Source organism: Acartia tonsa, chromosome 2, assembly GCF_053477335.1.
Source record: "Acartia tonsa isolate MP-2025a chromosome 2, ASM5347733v1, whole genome shotgun sequence".
Taxonomy (NCBI): Eukaryota; Metazoa; Arthropoda; class Copepoda; order Calanoida; family Acartiidae; genus Acartia; species Acartia tonsa.
In genome coordinates, this window is record NC_137261.1 from 33,806,953 (window position 1) to 33,825,607 (window position 18,655).

An 18,655-nucleotide genomic window follows, 5' to 3' on the forward strand; every position below is an offset into this window, starting at 1 on the left:
TCTGAAAGCAATACAAGGTAAAATATAAAATTTAACAAGTATTCCAACATCCATAAATAGCGAAGTCGGACTGCTTTGGATGTTATATTCTCAAATATTCCCCATAATGATAGAAATGTTGAGAACAAAAACTGAGGTACAGCTGAGTAAATGTAATTTCTCTCATAGCGTTACGGACTGGCGGAAAATGAAAATTTTAGAGTAGCTTCGCTACTAAAAGGGGGGCTGAGGAGGTTTGTGCACTTAGTCAGCGATTTAATTAGTTTTGTAAAATCTCTTATATGATGAACCTAAAAGACTTTATATATTTTAGTGTTGGTGTAATACAAACTCCCCCACCCCCCTCATTACATCTAATAATTTAAGCATTACATTCTACAAATATTTTTTTTTATATTTTGTTGCCTATTTGAACTGAAGTATCTGCATTTTTATTTTATAATATAATGTTTAATGAAGGTAAAACAACAATATAAGAATGAATATATAAATAAACAATATAAGTTTTTTATAAAAAACATTCAAACCATTAAACATCTATAAGAATATTCTTTTAGCACCAATATATCAGGTTAAGATTGCAAGAATATCTTATGTTATATACCTCCCATCCCAATTTTAAGGTAAGCATAAACGGGTACTCGTATAAACACACACCACATAACATTCATAGTAAATTTACAGATTTCTTTTTTTTCTGATGTGCTGGACACCATGTCGAGCACAATAATCATAAATATATGCTCTAATAAATTGTCCTGAATCTAAACTCTGACTTTGCGCCCACACTTATACCTACACACACTTTCTCTGTTTGAGTAGCACTCGTATTGTGTGTCTCTGTGAGACACTGACTAACCGAGTTTGAAAAGCACCCGCACCTTAAAAAATTTGTGTAAATTAGGGTGTAAAAGACATAACGGACGTAATGAATGTTCAGTCAGACAAACTTTTTGAGGACCATCGTTATAGATGTCACAAATAACGAGGAGCATTGAATTTTTTTTTTTGAATTGGTGGAAGAAATGACTAGATACCTTTTTTCAAACAGGCATAAAAATCACCAGAACTAAATACCACTTCACTCACTAGTCTATGAGTAGAAAACATTCTCTCAAAAAGTCTACAATAGTTTGATGAGTTCATCCACCATTTTTGTAACACCTCCTTGAATCTAAATCAAATTTATTTTAGTTTAATTTTTAATTTCAGAAAAATTTTCAGAGAATTATTAAACATAATTAATCTCAGCTTTTTATTACAGCTGTATAATTTTACTTGAGTCAAAATAAAAAAAGGTACCTCATGAAATTTTCCATTATACATATAAGCCGGACTTGTCACAACTTTGTTTTTAACATCAACACAAACCTCATCAACATTCTAGACAAAAACCTTATTATTAAGAAACCAACCAGAGTTGGCATTATAAAAACCACTTGGTTTAAACCAAAAAAAAAACAAAAAAATAACAAGGTGGGGATGGTTTTTAAAAAAATATTTATACAAAGGCCTTTTTTCCAGTTATATCTTTTTATAATGTAAATAATACAGTAAATAAGTGTCAAAACCCTAAATTACCGTATCAGCCAGGGTTGTCAAATCGGGCGGGCGGTTTTAGGCTGCCCTTTATCGGGTCCTTTTGGGCAGATTTGAGCAACCCCCGTTTTGGGGGTAAAAAAAAGAGGGGGGGGGGGCAGGCCTATAATTTGGATATTATTAAAAAAAAACAAAAAAAAAACAAACTGGTTTGTTCTTTTTAAAAAAACCTGGTTTTTTACCATCTCTGAAACCAACAAAATCTTTTAACTGCAAAATCAACATCTTTTGATTATGTTTTATTTAAATAATCCAAAATTTCCAAGCCAAAAGTATAGGAACTATCAAAGGGTATGATGTGTTAAAAATGGAATATGAGACATCATAATCTTGCGGCAAATTACAATTTTGTATGTTACCTTTAATTCAACATTAGCACCAAAAGATTTAGCTGCCTCAATAGATCCCTGGTACGGCCAATCAGACTCTGCACCAATGTTACCAAGAGTTATGGTGACTCCAGACTATAACATTCCAAAATTATAATATATCCAAGTTATTATGAACATTCTTTAACGAACAATAATGGTGTCTTCGTGCTTTGTAGAACACGGGTCAAAATATTCATTATTTTTAGACGGTAAATTGTTCTCTTATCGATATTTTATTTATTATTCAATCTCGCCTTCTTACAGAAAAGATTTTTTCTGTAACAAGCTATGATCGAAAATAGATGTATCAAAAATATTTTTACGTTTCGTTGGCATAGGTGGGCTACTTGTGAAATTAAAAAAAGTATCACCTTGCCAAGAACATTGGCCGCCAGGATGGGGGCAATACAACAGAGAGCTTGAGGTTTACCCGCCGCATGGAATTCCTTTAGGATTCTGGACACTTCAGGGTCAACCGTCATGTCTGCTCCCTTAAAATACATTCTTTGTGGACAAGAATATTAGGTCAAGGATTAGGTAAGTGTTAATGATTCCCCACAGGGTTAGAGCCCCCCGCAGGGAGATAGAAATAGGAGAAAGGCTACTGTGAAAATGCGACGAAACCCGAAACTTAGTTTTCTTTCCATGATCCAGAATATTTACGGAGTTTTGGTAAGGCCGTTTGCTTCTGGGGCAGTTGCAGTACTAAGGAAGCTCTTATATTATCTTTCTACATATTTCAGTTTAGTAAATCGACCATGGTTTTATGTAAAAAAAAATCTTTTAATATTAAGCAACATTTGGCGGATATCATCAAATGTTTTGTTCAGTTAAAAAGACAAAATAATCACGTCAAAAAAATCATCATGTCAACTGCTGTGAATTACAAAAGTACACAAATTTAACTGTTTACATTATTACAAATTACACCCCCCATTTAAAATCGAAACAATATACTTTTGTTGAAACAACACATTTGGTGATATTTCATCAAAAAATCCTTGAAATTTCAAAGTTTTTTTTATAAAACCATGATAAATTCACTAATAAGTATTAACATACCCACTTGCTCTCTTTGGTGTATTGTAAGTTTTGTAACTATTAAAAAGAACAAATTTAAAAGTACCATAAATAACAAAATAAGAATTGTGTGTAATCAATACCTTAAATCCAAAATCAGACAAATTTTTAGCAGCTCCAAAACCACCTGGAAACACAACTGCGCTCAAGTCAGCAGCTTTAAGCTCAGTAAGAGGGGTGGGAGCTGAACGTGCAATCCTTGCAGATTCGATCAGGACATTTCGCTCCTAAAAATATTTTTTTTAACTGTTAACTATTTTAAATTGGGTATAGAAACAGAATATTTTGTCTTAATTGTGGTTATAAGGGGGGAATGGGGAGTTTTTTTTTATACATTTGCGTAAAGTATAAACTGTTTAACCCTTCACCAAAATAAGATTTTTTATAATTGTTAAGAAATCCTACCTACCTACCTATCATTTATATTAAAAATTTTGAGATGTCGACTCACCCCTCCAAAAAACATTTTTCTCGACTTCTTTTAACTAAAATAAAATCTACTTATCTGACCTTAAAAATTAATATCTTTGCCCTACTACAATATATCTTTGGCGTCTACATATATTTTTGTTTACCTGGGACATTTCACTTCCAGCTGTATGGTCCACTACATGGGCTTGGAGCTTATCAGGGGCAAACCTTAATATAATATTCAACATAGAAATATATCTTATTAAAGCAGTTTGGTACATATGTTTTTCTTGGGTACAAAAATTTTTTAATATATAAAAAATATCTGTAATAACCATGGTTCTAGCCATACAAAGTTAGTTTTTGTTAACTTACTCAGACGGACGGACGGGATCCAACTTTTCTGGAGACCATTGTGTTAGATGCCTCAAGGGACATACAAATGACGAGAAAGCACTAGACCTTTTTTTAATTAGTGGAAAAAGTGAAAACTATTTACCTTTTTTTCAAAAAGGCATAAAAAAACTTACACAACGGGTTCAGCACCATTCTTAGTAAGAGCGGCCAGTACCGCGGCTGCTTCATGAACCTCGCTACCATCATACACCCCACAGCCAGCTAATACAACACCAACCTATATTTTATCTATAATCACAAGTGACAAAGGGAGAAGTAGTTTGTGCTTGTATTGCGTAAAATCCGTGAGTTCGCTTTAGTCGAAAGCAATGGGGGGGGGGGGGGGGGGGGGAAGTTTGTACACTTATAGGAAATGAAATTCAGTACCAAAGTTTGGGAGGGTCGTATGGGCTTGTTTTTAAAGTTATCAACCTAATTCTTTTTGTAGGCTCTCTTATATGACTTGATATACACGGAAAACTTTGAAAATTGAATTTTGGTACTTTCCTTCTAGGGGCTTGTGGAGCAAAAGACCCCCAAAACACTAAAAATATGAGTTCTGACCTTATTTTTAAAGATATCAACCTGATTTTTTCTTTATTATACTTTTTTAACATACCCGAATCAACGAACCATTACTGATTTCATTTTGGGACTTTCCTTCTAGGGGCTTGTGGAGCAAGAGACCCCCAAAACATAAAAATATGAGTACTGGGCTTATTTTTAAAGATATCGACCTGATTTTTTTATAATACTTTTTTAACATAACCGAATTAACCCTTACAGATCGGGCCCCTATTCCCACCTTAATAGATCGGGGGGGGGGGGGTCATATTGACCCCCCCCTCTATCTCGGCTTCTGTTACAGATAAAGACGTAACATTTTTTGCTGGTGGTTCATGTGTATTTTTAGAGAAAATTACTTTTTCTAGTCATAGCGGTCAGGCCGCTCCTTAGCCGCTTTTTAGCGGCTAGCCGCTAAATTTTAAAACAGCTGTAGAGCGGCCAATTTTGCAGCTAGGATGACCAAATTTTAGGACGAACTTTTATTTTTCATAACAAAAAAATTACTGTTTCTGATCATCGCCAAAAAACGGCAAATATCGGAAACCGCCATTTTCGGCGGTTACGGCGGTAAAACGGCGGTTGGCGGCGCCAATTAATATTTTATCTGTTTATTATTGCTCAAGGATTTACCAAAAAAAATTATAGGTCTCTAGCTGTAATAGAAGCCACGATATTCATGATATATGTCTGTAGTAAAAGCCGGACAAAAATCGGTCATAAAGTGTGTCAGGGTGCGGTCAAACGGTCATAACGCCACTTTTCTCATAAGGTCATTGATATCTCAGTATTCACCAAAAAAGTTTTAGGTTTCTACCTTATATACAAAGTCATAATGTAGAAATTAAGATTTATTTAGATTTTTTTTTAATTTTGGTGCTACCCAACCGACTTTGACCGGACACCACGACCGACACAGACCAAATATCCTAATAAAATCAACTCTTGCCGACGTATATATACTAAACTTAAAAAGTCATGAAGTCACAACTCTCTATCTTACCTACAAAAAAAATGACATTGAAAAAATAGAGGGGGGGGTCAATATGACCCCCCCCCCCCCCCCGATCTGTAAGGGTTAAGGAACCATTACAGATTTCATTTTGGGACTTTCCTTCTAGGGGCTTGTGGAGCAAGAGACCCCAAAAACACAAAAATATGAGTACTGGGCTTATTTTTGAAGATATCAACCTGCTTTTATTACATAAAAATAATATTTAAACATAACCGAATCTACGAACCATTACAGATTTCATTTTGGGACTTTCCTTCTAGGGGCTTGTGGAGCAAGAGACCCCCAAAAATCATAAAAATATGAGTTGTGGGCTTCTCTTTTAAGATATCAACCTGATTTTTTATATAAAAATACTATCTTAACATAACCGAATCTACGAACCATTACAGATTTTATTTTGGGACTTTCCTTCTACGGGTTTGTGGAGCAAAATACCCCAAAAACACTAAAAATATGAGTTCTGAGCTTATTTTTTAAGATATCAACCTGATTTTTAAAAAATAATACTGTTTTAACATAACCAATTTAAGAAAACATTACAGATTTCATTTTGGGACTTTCCTTCTAGGGGCTAGTGGAGCAAAGATTCCAAAACCACTAAAAATATGAGTTCTGATCTTATTTTTAAAGATATCAACCTGATCTTTTTAAAATAATGCTTTTTTAACATAACAGAACTAAGAAACCATTAAGGATTTCATTTTGGGACTTTCCTTCTAGGGGCTTGTGGAGCAAAAGACCCCCAAAACACTAAAAATATGAGTTCTGAGCTTATTTTTTAAGATAACCTAAGAACTCAATTTATTTTGTTTTGGAGGTGTTTTACCCTACTTTCCCCTAAAAGGAAAGTGCCAAAATGAAATTATTAGTGGCTACCTAGTTCAAACATGTGAAAAAAGTTTTCATGAAAAAAATCAGCTCAATATCTTTAAAACTCATATTTTAGTGTTTTTGGGGTCTTTTGCTCCACAAGCCCCTAGAAGGAAAGTCCGTAAATGAAATCTGTAATGGTTCGTAGATTCGGTTATGTTAAAATAGTATTTTTATATAAAAAATCAGGTTGATATCTTTAAAAATAAGCTCCGAACTCATATTTTTAGTGTTTTTGGGGTCTTTTGCTCCACAAGCCCGTAGAAGGAAAGTCCCGGATCCTATGTTTGCCGCGTCTACGCCGCGGATCTACCTTCAACAGCAGCAGCAACACCATCAGCAGCAGCAGAAGAAGCCAAGAGCAAACGCTTACAATCTCCCATCTACCTTACCTACATCGTCACCATCACCATCTACGTCACAAATGCTTTCATCGGTTTTTTAACATCTACGACAAAGAGGAATATCCCTCAGCTGAATCGAGTTTTTAACATGTTTGACAAAGAATAAGGCAACTCCAGCTGGCCTTATTCGGCTTCTTCTGCTTAGAGCTGGCATTGAACAAAATCCAGGCCCCAAAATCTGGCACTGTGTTATCTGTTCAAAAATTCTATCTACAACTTCTGTTCAATGTACCAACTGTTTACAATGGATCCACATTAAATGTTCCCAACTGAAAACATCTAAAGAACGACGCAAATTTAAAACCTGGTTTGGACCATGCTGTAAACACCTAACACCAACGGACAACCCCCCCTCAAGATCACAACCCCCCCGTGTATCTACCCCCCCGCCCCCTCCCCCTCCCCCCAACAACCCCCCAACTCATCAACCATTTATCAACCGAAGCCTAAACCTGAACTTCCTACAATACAACATCAATGGTATACTCAGCAAAATTGATGAACTTCTCCACGAAATGGAAAAGGACAACATCCCCATCGCAGCTATTCAGGAAACTAAGCTCACGAAAGACTCTAAACCTTTCAAAACACCAAATCACACCCTGGTAAGAAAAGACAGAGGTATAAACAAAGGTGGAGGACTTGCATTTTTAGTACACAAAGATGTAAAATTCTCCGTTGAACCAACACCCATTCACCTGGAACAGGACCCGTTCCTGGAATCAATAACCATCAGCATACCTGGAGTGAATAATAATACTCTGTACATAAGAAATGTTTATATTCCCCCACAAAGCAGCTGTGCTAATGTGAACGGTCACCCCTATGAGCCTCCACTAAACCACCTCCTTGACGGCCTAGGTGAATCCTACCTAGTTTTAGGTGACTTCAACGCTCACAGTCAACTCTGGCATTCAGAGGCCACTAATGACACCAGAGGCAACTCTCTTGCCGACATCATCACTGGGCAAACATGCGGCATAATAAATGATGACCTGCCCACCAGAGTGACCAACCTAGCATCCACAGCACCTGACATCAGTATTGTATCAGCCAACCTGATACCATATACCAACTGGAGAATAGCAAACAAAATGAGCTCGGACCACTTACCAATTATCATCAGTTTAAAAGCAGAACTCAAGAAATTTAATTCCAAAAACGGCACTTTTATCAACTTTTCCAAAGCAAACTGGCCAAAATTTCAAAAATATGTTGAAGATAAATTTAAAAAATCAAGAAAAATCAAAAGTGTTCACAAAGCTGAGGTCTTTTTCCGTCATACCCTACAAAATGCTGCCAAAAAGTACATACCCGCAGGCAGGATCCCCAAAATCTTCAACGCCCTCCCCACTGAAACTGCTAAACTCATGGATGATAGAGACAACATCAGAAAAAACAATCCTGATGACCCAAGACTTCCTGAAATCAACAACAACATCACAAAAACAATCCGTGAACATCGGAAACAGAAATGGAAGGAACACATCGACAGCTGTCAAGCAGGATCCAAGAAGCTCTGGAAGACAATAAAGAGCTTAAATAACAACCCAGTCCAGCCTGACAACCAAGGTATTTGTTTTAACGATAAATGTACAACTGATGCCAAATCTATTGCAAACAAATTTAATGCTCAATACACCCCCTCCTCAGACAAGAAACCGGTCAAAGCTCTCAGAGGCACCCTCCGAAAGCTAAAATGTAAACCTAAAGACTCTAAGGTTACATTTACACCTGCCCAGACGTTAGAAGCCATCAAAAAGTCCAAGAGTTCCAGAGCCATAGGACCTGATGGCCTGTCCCCGATTATGTTAAAAAACATTGGTCCAAACGCCATCAATTACCTAACCAACATCTTTAACATATGCATGGAAACATCCGTCATTCCCAACATCTGGAAGACGGGTAAGATCATCCCTTTGCTTAAACCAGGTAAACCTGCTGACAAAGGCTCCAGCTACCGGCCAGTATCCTTACTGTCTCCAGCAATTAAAATCCTGGAAGCCCTCATTCTCCCTGCTGTCACTGAGGCAGTAGAATTAGCAGATCACCAGCATGGTTTCCGCAAAGGTCGCTCTACTGGTACAGCCCTCCAGAGTATTCTGGACCACATTAACAGAGGCCTAAACAGGAAAAAACCTGTCCACAGAACCGTAAGTGTTGCCATTGACCTGTCACGTGCATTTGACACGGTGGACCACAACATCCTACTAGACGACATTAAACATCTGAACCTAAATGATTACATAAAACGGTTTTTATGTGCATACCTGAGAGGCAGACAAACCTACGTTGTATTTAGAAATTCAACTTCTTCATACAGGAAAGTTAAACAAGGGGTACCCCAGGGTGGAGTTCTCTCCCCCATGTTGTTTAATTTATATATGTCATCTATGCCCTCCCCCCCTGGAAACATCAGACTAGAAACATATGCAGACGATTCCAACATCCTGAATTCCGGCCCCAAGATAGAACCGATTGTCGAGGAAATAAATCAATACTTGGCAACCCTGAACATCTGGTTTAAAAACAGGAACCTTGAAATTTCCCCGTCAAAATCTTCAGCCACACTTTTCGCAACATCTTCAAATGAGTGTAACTTAGATCTAGATGTTCAGATTAACGGAGAACAGGTACCAACAGTCAAGAAACCTAAGTTCCTAGGGATCACATTTGATAACCTACTTTCTTTCAAGCAGCATGCCTCTGACCTTAAAACCAAAGTCCAGTCCAAGACGAACATCCTTAAAGCCCTGACTGGCTCGGACTGGGGCAAAGAAAAGGAAGTGATAGTTAATACATATAAAGCTATCGGTGTATCCCAACTTAACTACTGCTGCCATATCTGGACACCCTCACTAAGCAAGACATCCTGGCAAGGCCTTCAAACAGCTCAAAATGCCGCTCTTAGAGCTGCCACTGGCTGCCATAAAATGACCGATATTGACCATCTACATTCTGAAACAAAGGTCATGAAGGTCCAAGCACATTGTGAGATGCTTAGTAAGCAATTTCTGCTGGCGACACAGAAACCGAGCCACCCTAACAAAGTCGACCTCTCTGCTCCCCCCCCTCCCCGTCAGATGAAGCAGACTCTGTCCTCCAGATTTGGACCTGAAATCAGGCAGATGTCCCGACCTGATATCCCTGAGGAAGAGTATAAAGGGAAGCTCAAATTAATTCACACTAAGTCTGTCCAACAATCAATTAATGAAATGCTGCCTAATAAAGTCCTAAACAGCATACCCCCACCCATCCATGCATCTGAAAAGGAGCTCCCCAGATGCACCAGAGCCACATTAGCCCAGCTGCGCTCTGGATACAGCAACTACCTGTACAGCTACAAGGCCCGGATAAATCCAACTATACAGGACAAATGCCCACTCTGTTTAAACCCTTCACACACAACGACACACCTGTTTGATTGCCCAAATAACAGGACCGACCTCACTGTCAATGATCTATGGAACCGACCAATGGAAGCTGCCAGATTTCTGAACCTGGCCACACGTGACAACGACGATAATGGATGAGTAGAAATGGGCTAAACAAACAAACAAGGAAAGTCCCAAAATGAAATCTGTAATGGTTCGTAGATTCGGTTATGTTAAAATAGTATTTTTTTATTATATAAAAAAAATAAGGTTGATATCTTAAAAGAGAAGCCCACAACTCATATTTTTATGATTTTTGAGTCTCTTGCTCCACAAGCCCCTAGAAGGAAAGTCCCAAAATGAAATCTGTAATGGATCGTAGATTCGGTTATGTTTAAATATTATTTTTATATAAAAAAAAGCAGGTTGATATCTTCAAAAATAAGCCCAGTACTTATATTTTTGTGTTTTGGGGGTCTCTTGCTCCAAAAGCCCCTAAGAGGAATGTCCCAAAATGAAATCTGTAATGGTTCATTAATTCGGTTAAGTTAAAAAAGTATTACAAAAAAAATCAGGTCGATATCTTCAAAAATAAGCCCAGTACTCATTTTTTTGTGTTTTGGGGGTCTCTTGCTCCACAAGCCCCTAGAAGGAAAGTCCCAAAATGAAATCTGTAATGGTTCGTTGATTCGGGTATGTTAAAAAAGTATTATAAAGCATGAACCACCAGCAAAAAATGTTACGTCTTTATCTGTAACAGAAGCCGAGATAGAGGGGGGGGTCAATATGACCCCCCCCCCCCCCCCGATCTATTAAGGTGGGAATAGGGGCCCGATCTGTAAGGGTTAATTCGGTTATGTTAAAAAAGTATTATAAAAAAATCAGGTCGATATCTTTAAAAATAAGCCCAGTACTCATATTTTTATGTTTTGGGGGTCTCTTGCTCCACAAGCCCCTAGAAGGAAAGTCCCAAAATGAAATCAGTAATGGTTCGTTGATTCGGGTATGTTAAAAAAGTATAATAAAGAAAAAATCAGGTTGATATCTTTAAAAATAAGGTCAGAACTCATATTTTTAGTGTTTGGGGGGGTCTTTTGCTCCACAAGCCCCTAGAAGGAAAGTACCGAAATTCAATTTTCAAAGTTTTCCGTGTATATCAAGTCATATAAGAGAGCCTACAAAAAGAATTAGGTTGATAACTTTAAAAACAAGCCCATACGACCCTCCCAAACTTTGGTACTGAATTTTATTTCCTATAAGTGTACAAACTTCCCCCCCCCCTTATTAAGTCTAAATGTTATTAAATATGCGTTTTGTCAATATTAAGAAAAGTTAGACTTAATAATCGCTTTCGACTGAAGCTAACTTAAGGATTTATCGCAATACAAGCACAAACTACTTCTCCCTTTCACGAAAAAGAAACCAATTTGACTTTATTATCTCATAGTTTGTGCTTTCGTAGGAACAAACAACATTTTCTTCTCATCTTCATTATAACACAATCAGTTTCAATCATTTAATACCTAGTTATTTTAAAGCTTTTATTTTACCATTTCTTATTAACCCACAAAAAAATAGGCTTAAACAACACTGCTTCCTATGAAAGTACTACATGCATTAACAGGAATACACTATAGACAACAAAATAATACAATAAGGAGCGCTTGAGGCACATGGATAAGAGTTGTGCAATTAAAAGGTTTGTTGTCTGGTATATTTAAGACAATTCTATGAATGCATGTTACCTTATGACCAGCGGCAGAACTCATGGCAGCAATTAAACCAGTAGTTGGTACAGATTTCACCAGTATATTACGCAAACCAAACATTTAGTAATCTAAAACTAAGGAAAAAGAAATCAAACAAATCATTTTGTAAAGCAAAATATAGAACGAAGTCATAAACTTATTTTACTATTTTTATTAACATGAAAAGAATAATAGAAGTTGTAAACATTTAAATTTCAAGAATAAATAGGTGATAAGATATTAATGCCCAAAATATCAACAATAACACATCACATTATAATTTGAAGAAAAATGAATATATTTGTTGAATATGCAATCAATTATAATAGGCAACTTTTATTTTGTAAGATCAGCTAAGGCCGATTCTAGGTTATCACTTAGCTCAGGTGTTGCCTTTACAGTAGGAGCTGGTGACCTCTCTTTATCCATATTGTCAGTTGAAATAATTTGCCCATCAACTATAGGCAAATCAATAACTTCTGTTTTATCAGTATTCAGGACAATAGTTTCATCTGGTTTGCTTTCTTTAGAACTATCCTCACTTCGTTTTGCCCTAAAAGTTTTACTAACGTACTGCCGTGTGTTGGGACGTTTATTATCTCGACTATCACGAGATTTATTCTCATCTTTCCCCTTCTTTTCTCTTCTGTCCTTTTTTTCTTTAGAATCAGCAGATTTTCTGCTCGGACTTGCTTCTCTGGATTCTTCTGGACTAGTTTTAGGACTGTTCGTTGATTCTTTCTTAATTGTTCTACTTGAAAATTTGCCCATGCCTGGTCTGTATATCTGCACATCTGGTCGCTCCTATGCACAAAGTAAGATATTTTTTTTGCATCGAGTTTAAATTTTTAAAACCAAAAGTAAGATAAAGAGGGGGGGGGGGGAGGCACCTAATAATAAAATATTGAAGCAAAGGTCATGATTATGTTGCTATTTACACTACGAAAAATAGACAAAGGGTTTAACTCAAAATTTAGTTCTTGGAAAAAGTGAAAATTAGATGCCACTTCGATTCTTTAAAATTGCATAAAAAGAAACCCGAAACCTTAAAAATAAGAATGTCCGTCACTTGAAGCTTAAACGACAGATCAAGTATATTGTATGCTGTATGCTCTTCGGTTACAGAGAATCATCACCATAAATTTCAACTGTTTATCTTAAATAGCGGCTGAGAATTTCACATTTTCCCCATACGGTTACGACGAATTACTGACAGACAAGGTAAACTATAGAGTAGCTTCACTACTAATAAAAACACATACCCGATTCCTTTTTGCTTCTACATCTTTTTTTCTCTGGAGTCTCTCTTCTCTTTCTTTCTCTCGTTCTTTTTCCCTTTTTAGTTTTGCTGTTTTCAACTCCTCTTTCCATTTCTGCAATTCTAAATCTTCGTCGTTTGTAGACTAAAATAAAGAAGTTTATTTTTTTGTGCGCATTTTCTGCAAAGGTATGTGTTCTAAGACTTTACACAGGAATAGAACGCTAAAATGTGGCAGGGCAGTTGCAGTAATGTGGTACAATATGAAACTGTGAAGTAAACTACAATATTAAAAGTTGGTTTTTGAAATCAGAAAACCAAAAAACATTTATTTAGAGTTTAGACATATCACATGGTAAACCATTAGTTTTTAAAAATATCTGCGAGTTGCGACTAGGTGGCAGCTGCTAGTAAGCAGATCGAAAGATATTTGCTAAACTAAACTTGCCCATGAAAACAAGATTTCATATTAAAATTTAGTAGTCTCAATTTGTGAGATTACTGGTTTGTCAGCTGCCGATCAGCCGCGAAGCAGCCAAATTCAAAAGTTCGAGTTTTGCATCTAGAATATTCCTAGCCTGGCCAAAATTAAAAAGTTTCAAAGCTCTAACTTATATAGGGGCTACAGAATAACAGCTTAACAAGTTACCTCTACAACTTTCATTTGCTTGAACTCATCTGTTTCGGACTCTGTGCATCTCTTTACTTCCTTTTCAACTACTATTTCATCTTCTTCTTTTTCTACGGGAGCCTTTAGGAATAGATTTATATTAAAGCACTATGATCAAGCCAGGTCTATTGTTTAATCATAAGTTTAAGTATGAAAAGCAGGGATGCGGGTTAGGTACAAAGATATTTTATTAAGGGGGGGGGAAGTTTTGACACATTTGCGTAAACCTGGCACCCTGGCTTTATCTTTGGACTGAGAGGGTAGGTTATTAGGGATAAAATCATTCTTATATGATGAATTTCACGAAGTTTTAAGATTTTTTGGATAGGCCTCCAGGTTCCGGAGCTCCAGGACTCCAGGTGGTCTCTGGACAGGTAAAAAAAAAAAAATTCTTATTTGGACAGTTAGAGGTAAGTTTATAAAACAACATAACCTTCTTTTAATATATTATTTACATATTTGAAGAAAAAATTACAATCGGCCTCCAGGTTCAGGTGCTGGAGGCCTCCAGGTGGCCTCTGGACAGGTAAAAAATCAAAATTTCTTATTTGGACAGTTAGAGGTAAGTTTATAAAACAACATAACCTTCTTTTAATATATTATTTACATATTTGAAGAAAAAATTACAATCGGCCTCCAGGTTCAGGTGCTGGAGGCCTCCAGGTGGCCTCTGGACAGGTAAAAAATCAAAATTTCTTATTTATACAGTTAGAGGTAAGTTTATAAAACAACATAAGCTTCTTTTACTATATTATTTACATATTTGAAGAAAAAATTAGGATCGGCCTCCAGGTTCAGGTGCTGCAGGCCTCCAGGTGGTCTCTGGACAGGTAAAAAATCAAAATTTCTAATTTGAACAGTTAGAGGTAAGTTTATAAAACAACATTACCTTCTTTTAATATATTATTTAAATATTTGAAGAAAAAATTACAATCGGCCTCCAGGTTCAGGTGCTGCAGGCCTCCAGATGGCCTCTGGACAGGTAAAAAATCTAAATTTCTTATTAAAACAGTTAGAGGTAAGTTTATAAAACAACATAACCTTCTTTTAATATATTACTTACATATTTGAAGAAAAAATTAGGATCGGCCTCCAGGTTCAGGTGCTGCAGGCCTCCAGGTGGCCTCTGGACAGGTAAAAAATAAAAATTTCTAATTTGAACAGTTAGAGGTAAGTTTATTAAACAACATAAGCTTCTTTTAATATATTATTTATATATTTGAAGAAAAAATTACAATCAGCTTCCAGGTTTAGGTGCTGCAGGCCTCCAGATGGCCTCTGGACAGGTAAAAAATCTAAATTTCTTATTAAAACAGTTAGAAGTAAGTTTATAAAACAACATAACCTTCTTTTAATATATTACTTACATATTTGAAGAAAAAATTAGGATCAGCCTCCAGGTTCAGGTGGTGCAGGCCTCTAGGTGGCCTCTGGACAGGTAAAAAATCAAAATTTCTTATTTGAACAGTTAGAGGTAAGTTTATAAAACAAAATAACCTTTTTTTAATATATTCTTTACATATTTGGAGGTAAAATTACAATCGGCCTCCAGGTTCAGCTGCTGCAGGCCTCCAGGTGGCCTCTGGACAGGTAAAAAATCAAAATTTCTTATTTGACCAGTTAGAAGTAAGTTTATAAAACATAATAACCTTTTTTTAATATATTACTTACATATTTGGAGAAAATTTACAATTGGCCTCTAGGTTCAGCTGCTGCAGGCCTCCAGGTGGCCTCTGGACAGGTAAAAAATCAAAATTTCTTATTTGAACAGTTAGAAGTAAGTTTATAAAACAAAATAACCTTCTTTTAATATGTTACTTAAATATTTGAAGACAAAATTACTATTGGCCTCCAGGTTCAGGTGCTGAAGGCCTCCAGGTGGCCTCTGGACAGGTAAAAAATCAAATTTTTCTTGTTTGAACAGTTAGAGGTAAACTTGTAAAACAAAGTAAGCATATTTTCAAATGTTATTTATGTATTTCAGGTATAACCTTAAAAATATTTACCTCAATAATTGAAAATAAACATATTTTTTTATTATATTACTTACCTACCTCATTGATATCAAAAATTCAAATTACCTTCCATATTTTATACTAGGGATCGTTGGGAATCAATAATAATATAATAAATGATATATTAAAAGAAGGTTATGTTGTTTTATAAGTTGACCTCTAACTGTTCAAATAAGAAATTTTGATATTTTACCTGTCCAGAGGCCACCTGGAGGCCTCCAGCACCTGAACCTGGAGGTCAATTGTAATTTTTTCTTGAAATATTTAAATAATATATTAAAAGAAGGTTATGTTGTTTTATAAACTTACCTCTAACTGTTCTAATAAGAAATTTTGATTTTTTACCTGTCCAGAGGCCACCTGGAGGCCTCCAGCACCTGAACCTGGAGGCCAATTGTAATTTTTTCTTGAAATATTTAAATAATATATTAAAAGAAGGTTATGTTGTTTTATAAACTTACCTCTAACTGTTCAAATAAGAAATTTTGATATTTTACCTGTCCAGAGGCCACCTGGAGGCCAATTGTAATTTTTTCTTGAAATATTTAAAAAATATATTAAAAGAAGGTTATGTTGTTTTATAAACTTACCTCTAACTGTTCAAATAAGAAATTTTGATTTTTTACCTGTCCAGAGGCCACCTGGAGGCCTCCAGCACCTGAACCTGGAGGCCAATTGTAATTTTTTCTTCAAATATTTAAATGATATATTAAAAGAAGGTTATGTTGTTTTATAAACTTACCTCTAACTGTTCAAATAAGTAAATTTAGATTTTTTACCTGTCCAGAGGCCACCTGGAGGCCTCCAGCACCTGAACCTGGAGGCCAATTGTAATTTCTTCTTCAAATATTTAAATGATATATTAAAAGAAGGTTATGTTGTTTTATAAACTTACCTCTAACTGTATAAATAAGAAATTTTGATTTTTTACCTGTCCAGAGGCCACCTGGAGGCCTCCAGCACTTGAACCTGGAGGCCGATTGTAATTTTTTCTTCAAATATGTAAATAATATATTAAAAGAAGGTTATGTTGTTTTATAAACTTACCTCTAACTGTCCAAATAAGAAAATTTGATTTTTTACCTGTCCAGAGGCCACCTGGAGGCCTCCAGCACCTGAACCTGGAGGCCGATTGTAATTTTTTCTTCAAATATGTTAATAATATATTAAAAGAAGGTTACGTTGTTTTATAAACTTACCTCTAACTGTCCAAATAAGAAATTTTTAATTTTTTTACCTGTCCAGAGACCACCTGGAGGCCTGGAGCTCCGGAACCTGGAGGCCTATCCAAAAAATCTTAAAACTTCGTGAAATTCATCATATAAGAATGATTTTATCCCTAATAACCTACCCTCTCAGTCCAAAGATAAAGCCAGGGTGCCAGGTTTACGCAAATGTGTCAAAACTTCCCCCCCCCTTATTATTTGGTAACTTTGATATGTCGTGTGGAAATGCCCCTTTTAAGATTTTCTAAGTTCATTTTTCTCAAAAATTGAACTTTTATGATCATTAAAAGTCAAAATTTGTCGAGTTTTTTCTTGATTTTAGGTCAGAGACGGAGCCAAATCCGGAACCGTTATTTTCAGGGGCGGCTCCGCGGAGCCCGAGCCGCACCAAACATCAAACGGCTCCGCATCCCTGATGAAAAGCAATTAAGCAATTTTAAGTATTAAAAAATAACAACCACCCTCCTATTTATTTATCACTGTTAAATAAATCTAATCCTTATATTCTAGATTTTTTGTATCATCATTTTTTTCTTCAGAAATACTTCCATCAACTTTTTTCTTTAGTTTCTCTTGTTTTTCTCTTTCCTTTTTCAATCTTTCTTCCTTTCTCCTATCTGAATATCTTTTAGGTTTCGTAGCTGAAAACTCATCTATAGTAAGTAAACCTGATTTGGTTTCGGGAGTAGCTTCGTTGATTTTTTTATCTTCCTTTATTTCTTGTGTAAAAGTTTGGTTCATCTCCTTTTCTTTCTCACCTTTTTCATTCTCCAATCTTTCCCTTTCTTCAAGCTGGGCTTTTAGTTTTTCTGCACGAATTTTTCTCATTTTCTCTTCTTTTTGCCTAAATCTCTCTTTTTCTCTTTCCTCTCGTTCCTTCTTTTTTAACCTTTCTGCCTCTCTCTTCTCCTTTCTTCTCTGTTCTCTTTCTTCTGGAGTCATATCTTCTAGTCTTTTTCTTTCAGGTTTATCAAAAGATTTTTTTTCAGTTTGAACATTATCTGATTTGATTTCTGATTTATCTTTTTCATCTTTATTTTTGTCTCGTTTTTCTCTATCCCTAATTTCTTTTTCTTTAAGTTCTCTACGTTTTTGTCTTTCTTCTTCATATTTTTTCTTTCTTTCTTCATCTCTTTTTCTTCTAAAAATATATTTTTTTATTACTTAAATATTTATAACTATACCTACTTAAAACTTTTGCTACCTAAATAATTGTTGATTTTGATACTTATGTATTTTTTATATTAAATTGCAAACCGTAATTATTCACATGACACATAGTTATATGATTAACGAGACAAAAAGATTTTTCGTTTGTAACAATTTATAGGTAATGTCATAAATATGTTTTTCATTAATAAAACATTAGTTACCTTGATTCTCTTTGCTCCTCTCTTTTCTTAATCTTTTCGTCCTTTTTATCCTTCATATATTGAAGAAGTGGGGTAGTTTGTTTGAATCCCATCCTCATTTCTTTTTCTTTTGCTTCTATCTCTTCAAGAACTTGCTCAATATTCGGCAGGGATGTCTAAAAAGAATGAATTGAAAAACAGCTGAATGTACAATAAGCCAAGCATGTAAAATGTCATGTTCTCAATGATTTCTTGTCTAATTGATAATACTTTTCTTATTACCCTTTATTTATGGACAGAAA

At 35.6% G+C, this 18,655-nt stretch overlaps 2 protein-coding genes across 14 annotated transcripts in view; both read right to left on the minus strand.

The window, feature by feature from the left end:
* On the minus strand, nucleotides 1-11,978 carry LOC145312441 (ES1 protein homolog, mitochondrial-like). 13 transcript variants are annotated; one of them, XR_013877039.1, is made up of 9 exons: nucleotides 11,830-11,978; nucleotides 3,992-4,095; nucleotides 3,626-3,689; nucleotides 3,134-3,277; nucleotides 2,342-2,461; nucleotides 1,959-2,063; nucleotides 1,303-1,383; nucleotides 1,065-1,174; nucleotides 1-375 (listed from the first exon to the last, which is right to left on the minus strand). XR_013877039.1 is itself a non-coding variant. In XM_080151693.1 (9 exons), exons 1-8 carry the CDS (start codon nucleotides 11,911-11,913, stop codon nucleotides 1,124-1,126), a joined length of 753 nt encoding a protein of 250 aa, XP_080007819.1. In that variant the 5' UTR covers nucleotides 11,914-11,978; the 3' UTR covers nucleotides 1-375; nucleotides 1,090-1,123. The 13 variants fall into 13 exon arrangements, 3 of the variants coding, with proteins under 3 accessions (XP_080007819.1, XP_080007817.1, XP_080007816.1); XR_013877038.1 differs by having other exon boundaries at nucleotides 1-405; XR_013877037.1 differs by having other exon boundaries at nucleotides 1-414.
* The window catches only part of LOC145312429 (uncharacterized), a 21,853-nt gene continuing 15,125 nt past the window's right edge, over nucleotides 11,928-18,655 (minus strand). Inside the window, exons 7-11 of the mRNA XM_080151673.1 lie at nucleotides 18,375-18,529; nucleotides 17,499-18,142; nucleotides 13,740-13,840; nucleotides 13,095-13,235; nucleotides 11,928-12,636 (exon numbers count right to left, since the gene is read on the minus strand). Coding sequence (XP_080007799.1) covers nucleotides 12,169-12,636; nucleotides 13,095-13,235; nucleotides 13,740-13,840; nucleotides 17,499-18,142; nucleotides 18,375-18,529 — 1,509 coding nt within the window. The 3' untranslated portion in view covers nucleotides 11,928-12,168. The remainder of the gene's footprint in view (nucleotides 12,637-13,094; nucleotides 13,236-13,739; nucleotides 13,841-17,498; nucleotides 18,143-18,374; nucleotides 18,530-18,655) is intronic.

Excerpts from the sequence above, each read along its gene's own strand:
- LOC145312441 (XM_080151693.1), bottom strand. The coding sequence starts at position 11,913 with ATGTTTGGTTTGCGTAATATACTGGTGAAATCTGTACCAACTACTGGT. Across the intron at positions 4,096-11,829 it reads GTTCTGCCGCTGGTCATAAG|GTTGGTGTTGTATTAGCTGG; the intron begins GTAACATGCATT and ends GATAAAATATAG. Across the intron at positions 3,690-3,991 it reads AATGGTGCTGAACCCGTTGT|GTTTGCCCCTGATAAGCTCC; the intron begins GTAAGTTTTTTT and ends TATTATATTAAG.